At 40.6% G+C, this 13908-nt stretch overlaps 1 protein-coding gene across 1 annotated transcript in view; it reads left to right on the top strand.

Annotated features, from left to right (window-relative positions):
* Window positions 1-13908, top strand: part of FAT4 (FAT atypical cadherin 4) — a 128867-nt gene that overhangs the window by 53834 nt on the left and 61125 nt on the right. Inside the window, exon 2 of the mRNA XM_088527695.1 lies at window positions 11619-11750. Coding sequence (XP_088383821.1) covers window positions 11619-11750 — 132 coding nt within the window. The remainder of the gene's footprint in view (window positions 1-11618; window positions 11751-13908) is intronic.

Raw genomic sequence — 13908 nt, 5'->3', positions numbered from 1 at the left:
TGGCTGTGGTGGTCTGAAAAGATAACAGGCAAGATTTGTTTGAAGCTGTAGATATACCGTTGCCTTTTGTGACTTGGGGAACACCGCAGCGACCCCAGGTTGTGGGCCCCCTTGGGTGCATGTGTGTTCCCATTTTGGAAGAGTCAAATAGCTCTGTCATAGCCCTCATAAAGCTCCCTGTCCTGGGTGCTTGGAGGCTGTTGTTTGGGTCCCGCAAATAGAAAGCACATGCTTCTAAATTTCCCCTAATGTGATTAGACTGAAGCCTTTTCTCACTCCTTGGCAAATTTCCTTGAGATTCAAAATTGGTTAAATCTGTTTTAGCCTTCCTGGGTCTAGCATTTGCCCCAAAACATTCCAGTGTGTAGACAGCATGTGGGACTACAAATGCAGGCAAAAGAACCATGTGCTTTTCTTTACAAGGCCTGACTTTTATTTGAGTTTGAGAAGTGTGTTTTAAGCACCTCAGAGTATTAACTGACCCCAACTCGCCCAGTTTCTTCTTCAGGATATAGAGGTCCCAATGGCTCCTGAAGCAAGCTGTCTGCTGCCACCCCTCTTCCGCCTCGAACTGCTGACGAGAGACCTTCTCATACGTCCGGTCCTCTTTGTCCCTTGTCAGTCTTCCCTCTTTTTCCTGACCCAGCTTGTCTTATATTTATTGACCCACATAGTACTTGTCAGTTATGAGACCTACTCATGTGGACAGGCTCACATGGACAGTTTTTCTGTGTTACAACACTCTCCTTGTTTAAGGATGTTCCTGCAAGTCCAGCATGAGGCATATTTGTTGGAAAAGCCACTGCCGCGCCGCTTGTAGCCGTGCAGAGGAGGCAGCAGGACAGCTGGATGTCCTGTCAGCCGGGCCATCTCTTCTAGCCAAACCTCTTGGATCCTCTGAGTGCGCCTGTGCCTCGGCGTTGGCAGCGAGATCCGCCACCACAGCCTGGCCGGGCAGCCACAACCAGAAGGGTTCCTGCAGCCGCCTCAGAAGGCTTTTCAGGCCGCCAGTGGCCACTGCACATGTTCCTGGTAGAAGCCAGTTGACTTTGTGAGGGAAAAACCTTGAAAGTGGCTTCTCAAAAGCGGCCCTGTTCTTCCAAGTGTGAAGCTAGAAAATGAAACTTTAATCTGTGTCTTTGATTTACCAAAAATCGATGGCATTTTAAGTCCTTGGCAATGCTGTGGACATCAGTCAGCACTCAGCCTGTATCTTGAATTCCTGTCCACTCCCAGGCAAAAGAATCGTAGGGTTCTAAAATGACTGTGGCAATTCTTTTTCTACCATAGCTCTTGCTAGAGCAGTTTTCTTCTGTTTTTTGGGAAGCCTCCACTGATTCATCCTGTTGTCCTGATGATCAGTTGTGTTGCATGATTATTTAATATCACATCTGTAAGTTTAATTAGGTGATTTATTTAATTAAATGTTATGACATTCTTATCCTCGAATTGCTAATACTTTTTTTTTTCCTGGCCTGTACTAAAATGTTCTTACCAGTTCAATCCATTTATTATTAAATGGCAGTAGACCTCATTTAATTAAATGCAAAGTTATAAACTAGATGGTTCCCAAATGTATAATGTCTTGAGTATTTAAAAAAGAAAAAAAAAAGTATTGCAAGAAAGTGTTTGCCAAGTGTTTGTATCAGTTTGGCAGGTATCTGGAAGGAGTTTGTAACCAGAGGTAGTGCTAAATGCAGAAATACTGTTTATGAGAAAATCACTGCTTTTATCTTGGGAAATGACACAGGACCATGTTTGTGTGACTGTATCCCAGCCTGCTTAGGTAGGCAGACAGAGAAAGGATGCAAGAGCTTTTTCTGGCTGTGCAGCTGCTGTTCCTCCCTGCTCTGCAGCAGGCACTTGCTGCCCCAAAGGCTGTGCAAGAAGCAGTTGTACCAGGGCCCCCTTGTTTCAGTGTCACGGCTAGTGGCCCTTCTGGCACAAGGGAGCACTTGCTGAGGTAAACACCTCCACGATGCTCCTGCAGGCCCGTGCATTTCTGTTTTGAGCCAGTTCCAAGTCATGCCATGTGCGTTCAAGCTGTCCTGGATGAGTGGAATGAAATACCGCTGTGTCAGGGGCTCCAACCCCACCGAGAAGCAGCTCCAGCACGGATTGGAAAATGGTTGCCCTCCCCATTGCGTGGGGGACTGTGGCTCATCACCTTGCGCTCTCCCAGCACTGTTTGCTGATTCCTCCGCTCCACGGGAGAGGACCCAAGCATGGGCCCTGCTGGGCCCCTCTCCCTGGGCCTGCGCTGAGGAGGCAGCTTGGTGTGACAGCCTGGTTTTTGAGGAAGGGAGCAAAAAAGAAAACAAAAACATCTCATGGCCTATATGTTTGGAGTAACATAGCTTAAGGCCTTTAGTGCTGGCCCAAATGGACTCTGGTCCCTGTGGTTTGCTGTTTCTGGGCAGACCTGGCAGACCTGGGAGAGCTGATAGGATTGGTTGGTCTTTCGAAAATGTTGCTTCAGATTAACCTTTCTGAACAGTCAGCCTGGATCTCTCTTTTTTAATTTTTTTTAACTCTAGGGATATTAACTGATCTGCACATGTTACTCATCTAGCCATACTGACAAAATAATCTGTGTTTCATTAGGGTTTTGTTGGTGAAGAGGGGAAGAAAACCATGACTGCTTGTGGCATTTCTTATCTTCTTGATTCCTTGTACCACTTTGATGTATATCTCTCATTTATAGTTAAGTTGGGTTATTTCTGTTTTCCATATATATTACTATGTTTATTTTGGTGCACTTTAAAATTGTTCTGCTGTGGCTTTCTTAGATTAGCCAAGGTTTCAGCATTAAATTTCTTAACTCTGTCTGCATTTCCCTGTTGCATGTGAGGCTGTGCCTCTTCTATTTTCCTCCTTTTTTATTTATTTTTGAGGGAGGAGCAGTGAGCTGTGTAGAGCTTAAGCAATTACTGAAACCATATTGATTTCAGAAAGAGCAGCGCTGGCAACAGGATTTGTTTTGCCCTTAGAAAAATGTTCGTTCTGCCCCAACTTCTCGAAGGGCAGCGCCGGCCCGCAGAGCTTGCGGCCCCCGGCGCGCACCGGGGCGGCCCTGGGGAGCTGCTCGGTGCCGGCCGCGTCCCGAGAGGCGCTGCCCTCCCGGGAACACGTGCTGCCGGCTGCTCGGGGACGTGCTGCGGGTTGAGATTAACAAAAGGGGTCCCCTTTTGTTTGGAGAAGTACGGTCAGCCCTGGCTGCCTGCATGCCCCGCGCGTGAGTAATAAATGAGCAGTAATTGAACTGTGGCCTTAATTGTTTGCATTATTTACCCTTTCTAAAATAAAGCTGAAATGATGCTTAGGTTCCAATAGCTGACCCTTCCTTTCCCCGCGCCCTGGGATACTTAGCAGAATTTCCTAACAAATCTTTGCGTGGACTGACCTGACAGAGTGTCTAAACACAGGAATGACTTGGGGTAAATCATGGGGGCATGTTTAGGAAGCCCAGAGTGCATGATGGTTTGTGGTTCCTGAGCTGGAAGTATATACACTGTCACTCAGCAGTTGGGAGGGATCCTTGAAACTAGTGTTTATTTCATTAACTGGCCTATCAGAATACCATTTTTGTCATCTCCTGTGATTTATGGTAATCATGCTCGGATTAAGTGCGACAGATAATAGCGCCTGAAGTTAATTTCTGTATATGCATTAGTGTATACCATCTGTTCCCACGACCATTTGGGAGGATGAACTTTTTCAGCCACGTCTATTTACTCACTGGCCACTGACAGTGTTTCCCGCCATGCTGCTTTGCCCAGGTACTGATGACCTGAAGCCTGGACAGATAAATCGTGTTGTGTATCTGCTAAAACTGGTATGAGCAGCGCTCTCACAAGCCGGAGACGGTGCTTTTTTATGGTGGTGTCATCTGGGCTTTGCGGAAACGTTAGATGCAGCCACAGTAGGTAATGCCTTTCCAGACAATGCCTTATTGTCTGCATAAGCAACACATGCGGGACACACAGACCTTGCATACCTACTTAAAATCAAGATTAAATTACCAACCTTTTTGGCATTTTTATGTAAAATGCTCTTTATTATGGGCTTCTCATAGCTAAAGTATGAGTCACTTGCAAACCATAATAGATCTTGGCTAGGCTGCATGATGAAGTGTTCTGGATGCAGTGAAACATTTAATCAAGACTCCAGGCAGAGCAACTCCCAGTGGTCACCTTAAAAAAGAAAAAAAGAAAAAAGAACAGAAAAAGAGAGGAAAAAAGAAATTATAGCACCTCCTCTTTTGCAGCATTAAGATTAGGATTTGATAGAGACAGAGCACAAGAAAGTAATTTCTTTCTAGCTTTGTATAATGATCAAAGCTTTTCTGGCTTTTCTGACAGTGTTGGTTGGATCACTGGGTGCGTAAGAACACTGTGATCTCCTAGTGCTTTTAGAAAATACTGATACTTCATAAAAGTGAGCTGGCTGTAAAACATCAAATTGCCATGCTAAACGTTATTTTACAATGTGATTTCAACCGCAGGTGAGTTATGCGATGTTAAAACATTAGAATTGCAGCCCACAGATCAAAATTATCTGGGAAATTGCAATGTTACTTGTAACTCTTACTAGTTGTGTTTCCAAGTATGCTTGTTTAATGGAGAGAAAGAACCACACAGACAAAATGTGCTGAGTACTTCGCTTCCAAAACACATCCGAACTGATGAGCAGTAGGAATTGACAGTTTTTGCAAGTGCAGGGGAGACCTCATTGAAGTCTGTGCTCTAGATGGGCCAAAATGTTCTCTTTCCCTTGGCTGCGGTTTGCACTGGTGCAGCGTGTGTGATCAGTGACTGCCACCAGGCAGGGACATTCCGGTTTGTCTTGTTCCAGCGGGGCCATTTTAGAGCTTATTCACGTTTTCTCTGCATCCCCACCACTTGCAGTGGGATTCTTAATAACTTCCTGTTCTTATTTAACAAGTTTGCTGGCCTGTAGCACAGTAGCCTAATGCCGTTTTTACTGTGCTACCTTGCACTTGGATTGGAGAGCTTCTGGGAAATGGACTATTCTGATATCTCTTTCATCCTCTGTCTAAGCAAAAACTCTTGCCTCATTCCAAGACAACTGCTTTTTCTGTGGGCTTTCCATCCTGTTGTGGAATTTGCAAATACGCACAGTCTGTACTTTGCTTTCCGCCTTTTTTCCTTGTTAGTATCCTGATAGTTAATTGTTCTGTCCTTTTGCCTTCACCCTTCAGAGGAGGCACAGAATCTTTGGTCCTGCAAAACCATGACCTGACCGGTGTGAGTAGCCAATAGGGTCACTCACATGAATAAAGACAACCTCTGCATATTTGGGTTTTTAGGGTGAGCTGAACAGTTGACTACTGTATGACCAATAAAGTCAAAATGATGGAGGGAAGAGAGAAATAACAAGAGATTCCATGTGTTAGTCACAGCCATGTGATACATTAAAACTTGTTTCTTTAACTGTTATTTAGAAGAAAACTAATACTTAGAATATTTATCTGGAGATGAGGAATCGAAAACTTTCACTTCTATTCTGGTGAAATTAATTCTGATGGTGTGCTGCAGCCATCTCTGTACTACAGAGAATAAGCTCCTTAAGTTTTTCCAATCTAATAAGGATCATATCGAGGCTTAATCATAAACAAATTTTTCTGTTAGCAACTAGAGCCTGTCTTTAGATGATATCTCTTGAGATATCCCAAGAATACCACTGCAACAAGCAAAGAAAAAAAGAATGACACAAATATACGAAGTAAAAGGAAATCTTTTGCCTTCCCACTCTGTTTGATCTTTAATCAAATAGCTGTTTTGTTTGAAGAAATGCTGAATACAGGAGAGACATCTGGGAGTTCCCTTCTTCTTAGATGATATTCTATCTATAGGTCTGTGATCAAGCATGTAACAGGGTAGGGTGGCTGGGAGCAAGAATTACTGTACATGTGCATGGAATCCCAATGAAAATTGCTGTAGCCAAATGACTTAATTCTACCTACACCCTCCTCATTTTCACTGAAGAATGGAAAATTGAAGAATTTTAAAAGACAGAAAGGTATACCCTCCATAAACCCTTCTCACCTTGGAATAACAGGAAAATAAATAAGTGTAATAAGTGTAGTAAAGCACAGGGCTAGATTCTGGCCAAATGAGTCTATAGGTTTATAGATGGAGTTACGAGTGGATAGATTTGGCACTTTGCCTTTGAGTGCAATATTTTATTGAACATACCTCTGTAGTTCATAAACTCGGCAAGCTTGGTCACTAAAATAATTTCTTCTTCCAGAATAAAATCTCTTTATGGACCGTGGAATTTGCCTAGCCTATTCAGTAATATTTGTCTAAGGTATTCCTATTTTTGACATGGATTGTTTTTCTTTCCTCTAATAAGTGTAACCTAGTCTTTTAGCAGTTATTTCTTAATTCAGCAAATTATTTTAAACAACCATAAACTTAGATTATTCAAGCACAAGCTCTATCTAATAGCCCACTCGTACTCTTCACAGTTAATGAAATTTCTTCTTGTCCTTTTCTACCATATCTTACTTTTTCTTTGCCCTCATAATATGCTGTTTCTCAAGCTAAACACAAAGTATGAAGCTATTGAAGACCACACACTGCAGTGTCACTCTTTGTAAGGAGTCATTTTCGGATATATTCTTCACAAATGCCATCCGTTAATTCAGAGTGTATTTTCTACTTTGTTTTAAGTCAAGACCACATTTTGAAACACTGCGCTCAGCGAGAGTGTCTCACTGCCTTCATTGTGTTCAGGTTCATGCCCTGACCACTTAAATAAATACCATCTGATTGCCCTGTGAAGTGAGCTTGTAGTATGATTATTTACATCCATTAAGATTTGAGGTCTGTTTGAATGGATAAAAGAACTCTCATGTTATTCTTATATATACATTTGAAGAAGTAAATCAAGTAAAATCTATTTGCAATGAATAATGTCTTGGCTCATATTAGTGAGCTTAATGTTGTGCACTCCCACGAGGCATAATTTGCTCTGAATTTGTTTGTGGAGGAAAAGCACAAGGGACTAATTTGAGCAGCAAGAATCCTAACTGGATCCAAGTAATTAATGCTTTTGCTCCTCTGCAAATGACTTAGATAGCAGACTGTAAAGAGCAAATTGCCACAGAAGAAGACAGGTCGACCATCTGTAGTAGTGGTGAGGCGTTGCGTTATTACAGGGAAGTTACTAAGCTTGGAGGATGAGCAATCTGTCATTCACACACAGGGTGAAATTTGTGGGGGGTTTTGACTTCCCCATTTTTGCTAATCCTGGCAGTTTTTTTCTCATGCTCTTGTATTGTGGAGCTTACAGTAATATGGGCTGAACGGAACTGGAAAAGAATTGCAAAGATGGATGAGCTGAGATGCAAAATGTTTGCTTACTTTGTAAGGCACAGTAAATATGCAACCCTTTTTCTTCTGAAACATAAATGTGAAGGAAGGCCTCAGTTTTCAGAGCCATTTTTCCTTTTTTGTTTTCTTTCCTTTTTTACTAGATCAATTAGATTCATTAAATGTCCGTGAAGGAAATTTTTATACTGGAATATTTAGAGAAGTATAGTGCTGCTATATACTGCTGTACAACTGCTGTCCTCTTTCGTGGCCTGGAGGAGGCTCGGGACCCCATGTCTGAGGAATGGCTTTGGCAGTGAACGACAAAAAGGCATGGGCTACCAGGCTTCCTCTGTTCTCCCGAATTTTATTTCGGCTGTATTTTATTATTTCATTAGCATTCCAGTGGCATGTTTCAGTTGTTGAGCCCTTTGGTTTTCTGAGCTCGGTCTTTCTTGTTGCTGCTGTTGCTGGAGGCCGTTTTGGAGCTCGCGGCCGCCTGCCTCGCTGAGGCGAGGCGCCCGCGCGGCCTGGCCGCCCGGCCTGCGCCGTCGGAGGCAGAGTGCACATTTCTGCTAATTGGTAGCACATGGTATTCATCAAGTTAGATATGTCAGGAATCTGGTGTGATGCACACTGACATCTTTATGAAAATGTAAAGTGGGATTAGAAAGAAGCACTTGGTTTGGGGAAGATTTGCCTTCTGTATCAAGTTAAAGCTTTTTTTTTTTTTTTCTCCTCAATTCGGACATAAGATATGTTGTTTGTCATCACAGTTGCTCTATGAGGTTCTACCTGAGGTCTGAATTTAGGTAGTGTTTTCAACAGCCAACTTAAATCCTTAACTCCTGAATAGAAAATTGCATATTAATCTCAGATCGTGACTCATTCACTGTATATAAATATGTGTTATTAAACTAGATCTTTGACATAAAATTTAGCTGCTGACTTCTTTGGGGGAAAATTTCTTCCAAGTCTTTCTGAGGAATGTATGAAGTAAAATTACTTTAAATTGACTTATTGCAGGATCTTATTCTTTAGGACTGCAGTACAGAGCATGAGCTGAATTAATGAGCTAGCTGTTTACTTTTGCTATGGTTTGACATAGAACTGCTAATTAGATGTAGCCAGAACTTAATTATAAAGCTATATGCATTGTCTTAGGCCTGTGGTTAAACTATGCTATAAATGGTTTTTTAAAATAGTGTGGTCTTTTTCTAAAAGATTATCTTCCCTGATTGTTAATTTGTGATTTTTCCAACTTTTCAAGTGGATCTTCTGTATTAAAAAAAAAAAAAAAAAGTGTCTTTGGTTATTTAATGAGTGGATTTTTGAGGATAAAATTACATCATCTATTACTCTTCCATTTTCCAGTCCTTTGGAATCTATCTTCATAATTAATTTATCTCTCAGCCTTTTGTCATCTGCATTTCTGGGTTCCTGGATTTATGTGAGCTGGAGGCAATGCAAAGCTCCCAGCACCCAAACCCAGAAGCTATCATGTATTTTCCTTACGATTTTTGCAAAGCATCATCTCTCATAATGAAAATGAACTCTAATGCTGAAATGTCACCTGCAGCTGAAACATTAGCTGTGCAATGACACATACAGTGTTAATAAATAAGTTGTAGAGCTGCACAGATGCTGTGCTTTGAAACAGTATCTGGTGAAATGCAATACATTTGGTGCAAGAGCAGCATGCTTTGCTGTGCCAATCCGAGGTGTGTGGCTTGCTTGGCAAGTGTAAGTGATAACAGAATTCCTTCCTTTGTCGTTTCTATTTCATCTCTTCTGTTTCTGTGATTAGTTGTCACCTGGTTGCGGTAGTCACCATGAAAACCAACCTTTCAGGCTCTTTGGAAAAATCATGCCTGGTTATTCAGTTGTTGAGTTACAGTTGTGATGGCATAGTTAGTGTTGAGTCAACGCGTCTTGTGCTGCTGTCGTCACAGATATAAATTGGGTCATAAAACCTTCTGGGTAAATCTCTCTCAGGCCATAGAATATTTTATGTACCACTTATGAATGACCAAAGGAATTAAACCACATTAATTATGGCCTTCTATAAATGGTCGTATAAGTCTGTCATATAACGGTCATATAATGTCCAGTATTTGGTCTGCACTTGAACAGTTTTTGCTATAATATTAATATAACATTTTCTCTATTTTTAAAGATGCTTCAGTTCTCTTTAATTTTGAAAAAAAAAATAATAAAGTTCTGGCAGATTGACAGTCATAATATAACTTACTATGGACATAAATACAGAACACATAGTTGAAATAAAGATGCGACCTGAGCCCTTCATCCATGAGCTCTGTGTCCAGCGTCCTAAGGAAGGTGAATGCTGAACGTACACCACAGGTCAGGCACTTCCCAAGAGCACGTAGGCTGGAGTACTGCACAGCCTCGCTTCAGTTTCCTTGTCTGACTTGGGGAATTCAAAACCTCATTTCTCTGAGGTGACTGGGGGTAGCTGAGATCCTCTGATGGTTCTATATGGGTATGTTAGTTGCCCAGAGAAGAGGGCTGGCCTGCACATGTAGTGCCAGGCAAGGTTTTCTCTGGCAGAAAAAAAGGATGAATTAGGACCAAATAAGGCCAAGAGAGGTGTGTATACCCTTAACGATATTTACAAGTCTGCAACAATTTGTATTTTCTTAGAAGAAAAAAAAAATGAACTCCACACACCAAATCTGTTCCCATCGCAAAGTCTATCACTGGTGGAGATGTTGGACTTTGTGAAATAGTTGCCTTCAGAACGAAGGAAATGTGGGACTTCCCTCCTATCTACTCAAATCTTCTTTAGAAAGGGCATCAGCGATTAAAGTTAACCCTTGCTCAGAAAGTCCACAGAGGATTGGTGGCTGCCAGGGGCAAGTCCCCATTCACACAGGTTAGGGTGAAGAAGGAAGCGCAGAGTTCGGGTCACCTGCAGTGCCGTTCCAGGTGCTGGTGGTGGCATGGGAAACTGAGCGAGCCCAGTGACTTGGTTATTCTGCAGAAAGTCAGGCCGTTGTCACTAAAATGGTTGTCTTCTGGATCCCTGGTCAAATGTGAATGGTTTGGCAATTGGTGGCCTGTGTGAAAACAGAATGTAAAAAAAAAAATGTGGAAATAGAAGAAATAGAGGAAATAATAGAAACTGTAGCCTTCAAATCCTCAGAGATGTCTACGTTGATTAAACCCAGAGCAGCCTAACCCATAGGTTTTCTGCCAAGTACAGGAAAATCCTTTGCACCCAGTGGAGTTGGAGGTACTACAGGATAATTAGTATTTTGTCCGTTGACAAAATAACCACTTTCAGTCATCTATCTCTTTGCATCTCTTCTGATTCTTGAGGGACAATAGACTTCAGTTACTTAGGTTTCTCTTTGGTAAAAAGACTTGATGACCTAAAACAAGCCTCCGTTTTTGTTTATTTGTTTCCTTTTCCCCCCCATGCTAGATAAAAAACAGCCGTGTCCTCTCTTTCTTTTTTTTTTTTTTTTTTTTTAATTGGAGTATTATGCATCATATTCAGCAACCAGGGAAAATCAAGCTCTACAGCTTTTTGCATTGGCAGCAGCCAGGCTGTGAGAACCAAGCAATCCTGTTTGTGGAGAACTGTGAATAAAAAAATACATCTTTCTGACACTGTCATTGCTACTTGAAAAAGCACATAGTATAGCATATGAAAAGAATGCTTAAATGTGTGTTGTCAAGGAGAGTGGATGCTGGTGGGTGCACCTAAAGCAACATTTGTGTTTGCAATTAGAGAGTTTTGAGCAAGGGAAAACCAAAATGTTTTTAAATATAAAGTGCAGGGGTGTTTTTTCCTCCCTCAGAACTGAGAGTTGCCAATATATAAACATTTCAGAGAGAATTTTACACCACCTCATCTTTGTGTCAAGCAGCATTTAATGGTTGAATAATCTCCTGCCCTGGGTCTTGGCAGCTATCCTCCAGGGGCCAACTTTGGGGATTACAGTGACAGTCGATCAGTGGATCTTTTCCAATATAAACTAGACTAGGTCCACTTAAAATCAGTTGCTATCAACAAGTCAAATTAACTTTATTTATGTTAGAGACTTTCCTAAGAGTATTTTATAACAATGTGGAATTTTATTATCCAGAGGGGCTTTTCCTGTTGGTGTTATTTGGAAATGTTCTAATTCCTATGATTAAACATAATTTACCCGATTTCTTTAAAAATTATGCGATTTGTAACATTCAGGTTTAATCAATGTCTAACTCAGAGTGCTCACGTGACTTTTTTTTGCTTCCTGCTCTACATAGGTGGAAATAACGCTTCAAGATATCAATGACAACCCACCAGTATTCCCCACAGATATGCTTGATCTGACTGTAGAAGAGAATATAGGAGATGGATCTAAAATAATGCAGCTGACAGCCATGGATGCTGATGAGGTAGGATAATGGCTTCATATTTGAATAACCACTGAAAAAGCACATCTGGAAATATATATTTTGTACATATTATTTTATTTCTTTAGTAAGAACTTGGTCTTGGAAGTCCAAGTTTGGAGGATCCAGTTCTTTATACTGATTTGGCCCATTCACAAGACTATATTTAGCAAGTATCATAGAGTAGCAAGCAAATGTGAAACAAAGGCCTTATCAGCTGGAGGCTGATTGCTGCCTTGTATATAACGAGTTCATGTTTTCATAACATCACTTAATGAGCAATTCCAAAAATGCCCCCATGTTTTGGTTCTAGATGGTACTATTTTTATCAACCTCATCAGACATCGTACCCACTGACTTGGCAAAGATCCTGGGCTGACAAGCTTGTAATTAAGATTTATTAAGTCATTCTGTTTAAAACCACAGCTTTAAATCTAACCAGCTTTGAAACATGAAAATGTTACATTCAAGCCCAATTCAGGGTTTGCAATAAAACTCACATTAGACAAGACTTAGAGAACAAGAAAAGTTTTGAGAATGCCTGCTCGCTAGTTCACTAGAACTACCTAATGCCACTCTTATCCTCTCCTGAAAGATTTTTTTTTCAGTAAAAGACAGTGAAATTATCTACTTTGTACCTGAACCCAACCAGAGAATATTTTTGCCAGTGTAGGTTCAGTACTGTGAGGACCTTGCTACTAAGGAGCTGTAGAGAAAATAGCAAAAGCCTTCTGAGCAACTGATGTTAAACACTTGGCAGTCATGTTGGATGTGTGTCAAGCAAACATATCTGAATATAATTTGATCTTTTTGTTTCTTTTGGAATGTAAAAGTTACTAAGATATTACTTGCATTGTTTCATTCATTTGAACTGATTTTTCTGTCAAAGCCTAAAAAGTCAATATGATCATGCTAAGAATTGTACGTTGTCATTAAAATATAGAATTACTCTTAAAAACAATAAGCAATCATGCATTCAAATCAGAAGGTAATTCAATCCTATTAGGAGAATTGTATTTCTGGCTTTTTTCACATTACCTTAATGTCTGTCAGTTAGTACTGCTGTGACTGTTAATAGATTTTGCTACTAAATAGGGAACTGTTGAAATGCCCTCAGTAATGATAGGAATGTGTTCTTGTTCTTTCCTATATTTTCTGGTAGCAATCTGTCATAGGGACAAAAAGGAGGACTTTGGAAAGGTGTCTATTGCTAAAAAAAATTGTAGCTCTGTATCTTAAAATGCTTGTCTTCAGGTTAGGAAGAAGTAAATGTTAAAGTAATACTCTGCTATGATACAGCAATCAGAAATCTAAGATTTTAGCCATGTGTTAGGCTCCGGCCTCTTTTAGATTACGCCTAAAATGCAATTAATGTATTGCCTACTCTAAAGCCCTCATTCCGGTGAGAATCTGTTAAAGTATACAGAAATCAGTCAATCTTTTTTCGTAAAAGCGTCTACATTTCAATTTGGGTCCCAGAATATTTGTAATTCAAACCTTTTGAAGTAGACCTCAAAGTTTTTAGCACATTGCTCACCTTTCTACACCCATGCTTGCTTTCAGAATCTAGTTTGTAGCTTCCAGACAGGTGAGTGACAGAAACCTTAGAAGCTGCAGCTGAACTGTGTACAGTCCCTCTTACCAGATACTATTAAACAATAGTGTTTAGTTTTCAGACTCTTTGCTGTTAAAATAAGGACTTCATAGAGATCTGAGAAAAGATGTAAAGACAGGTACAAAGTGGTACCAAAGACTTAAGAATTATGAAAACTTCTAGCACTTGGTGTTTATTTTCAGTCCATGGTGGATGAGAAATTTCTATCTCTTGCACAGCTTTTTTTTTGTAGGTTTTACATATTTATATTTGTCTTTGTTCCTCAGCTAATGCATGTAAGGCTGCTAATTCAATTAGAGTGGTATCAAGCGTAGTTGCTGTTTTAGCTGTGCTCTATTATGAGAAAGCTGGCTAGTCAAACAAACTATAAAGTATGTGGTCGCTTGTGAAATCTTAAATTCTCATCAAATGTTTTTGTTAAGCCACACAATTACAGGAAAATGCACTACATACACCAGGTACACCTGAACATACAGATCCTATGTACACCGAAGTACCGCAGGCAGCAGATCAAGGCTGGGCACCTGTAGAAAGTTGTTTTCTTTT

The sequence above is a fragment of the Tinamus guttatus genome, unplaced genomic scaffold (genome assembly GCF_059628265.1).
Source record: "Tinamus guttatus ecotype Peru unplaced genomic scaffold, ASM5962826v1 Tinamus_guttatus_pri_ptg000288l, whole genome shotgun sequence".
Classification (NCBI taxonomy): Eukaryota; Metazoa; Chordata; class Aves; order Tinamiformes; family Tinamidae; genus Tinamus; species Tinamus guttatus.
This window is presented reverse-complemented; position numbering and strand designations above follow the sequence as displayed.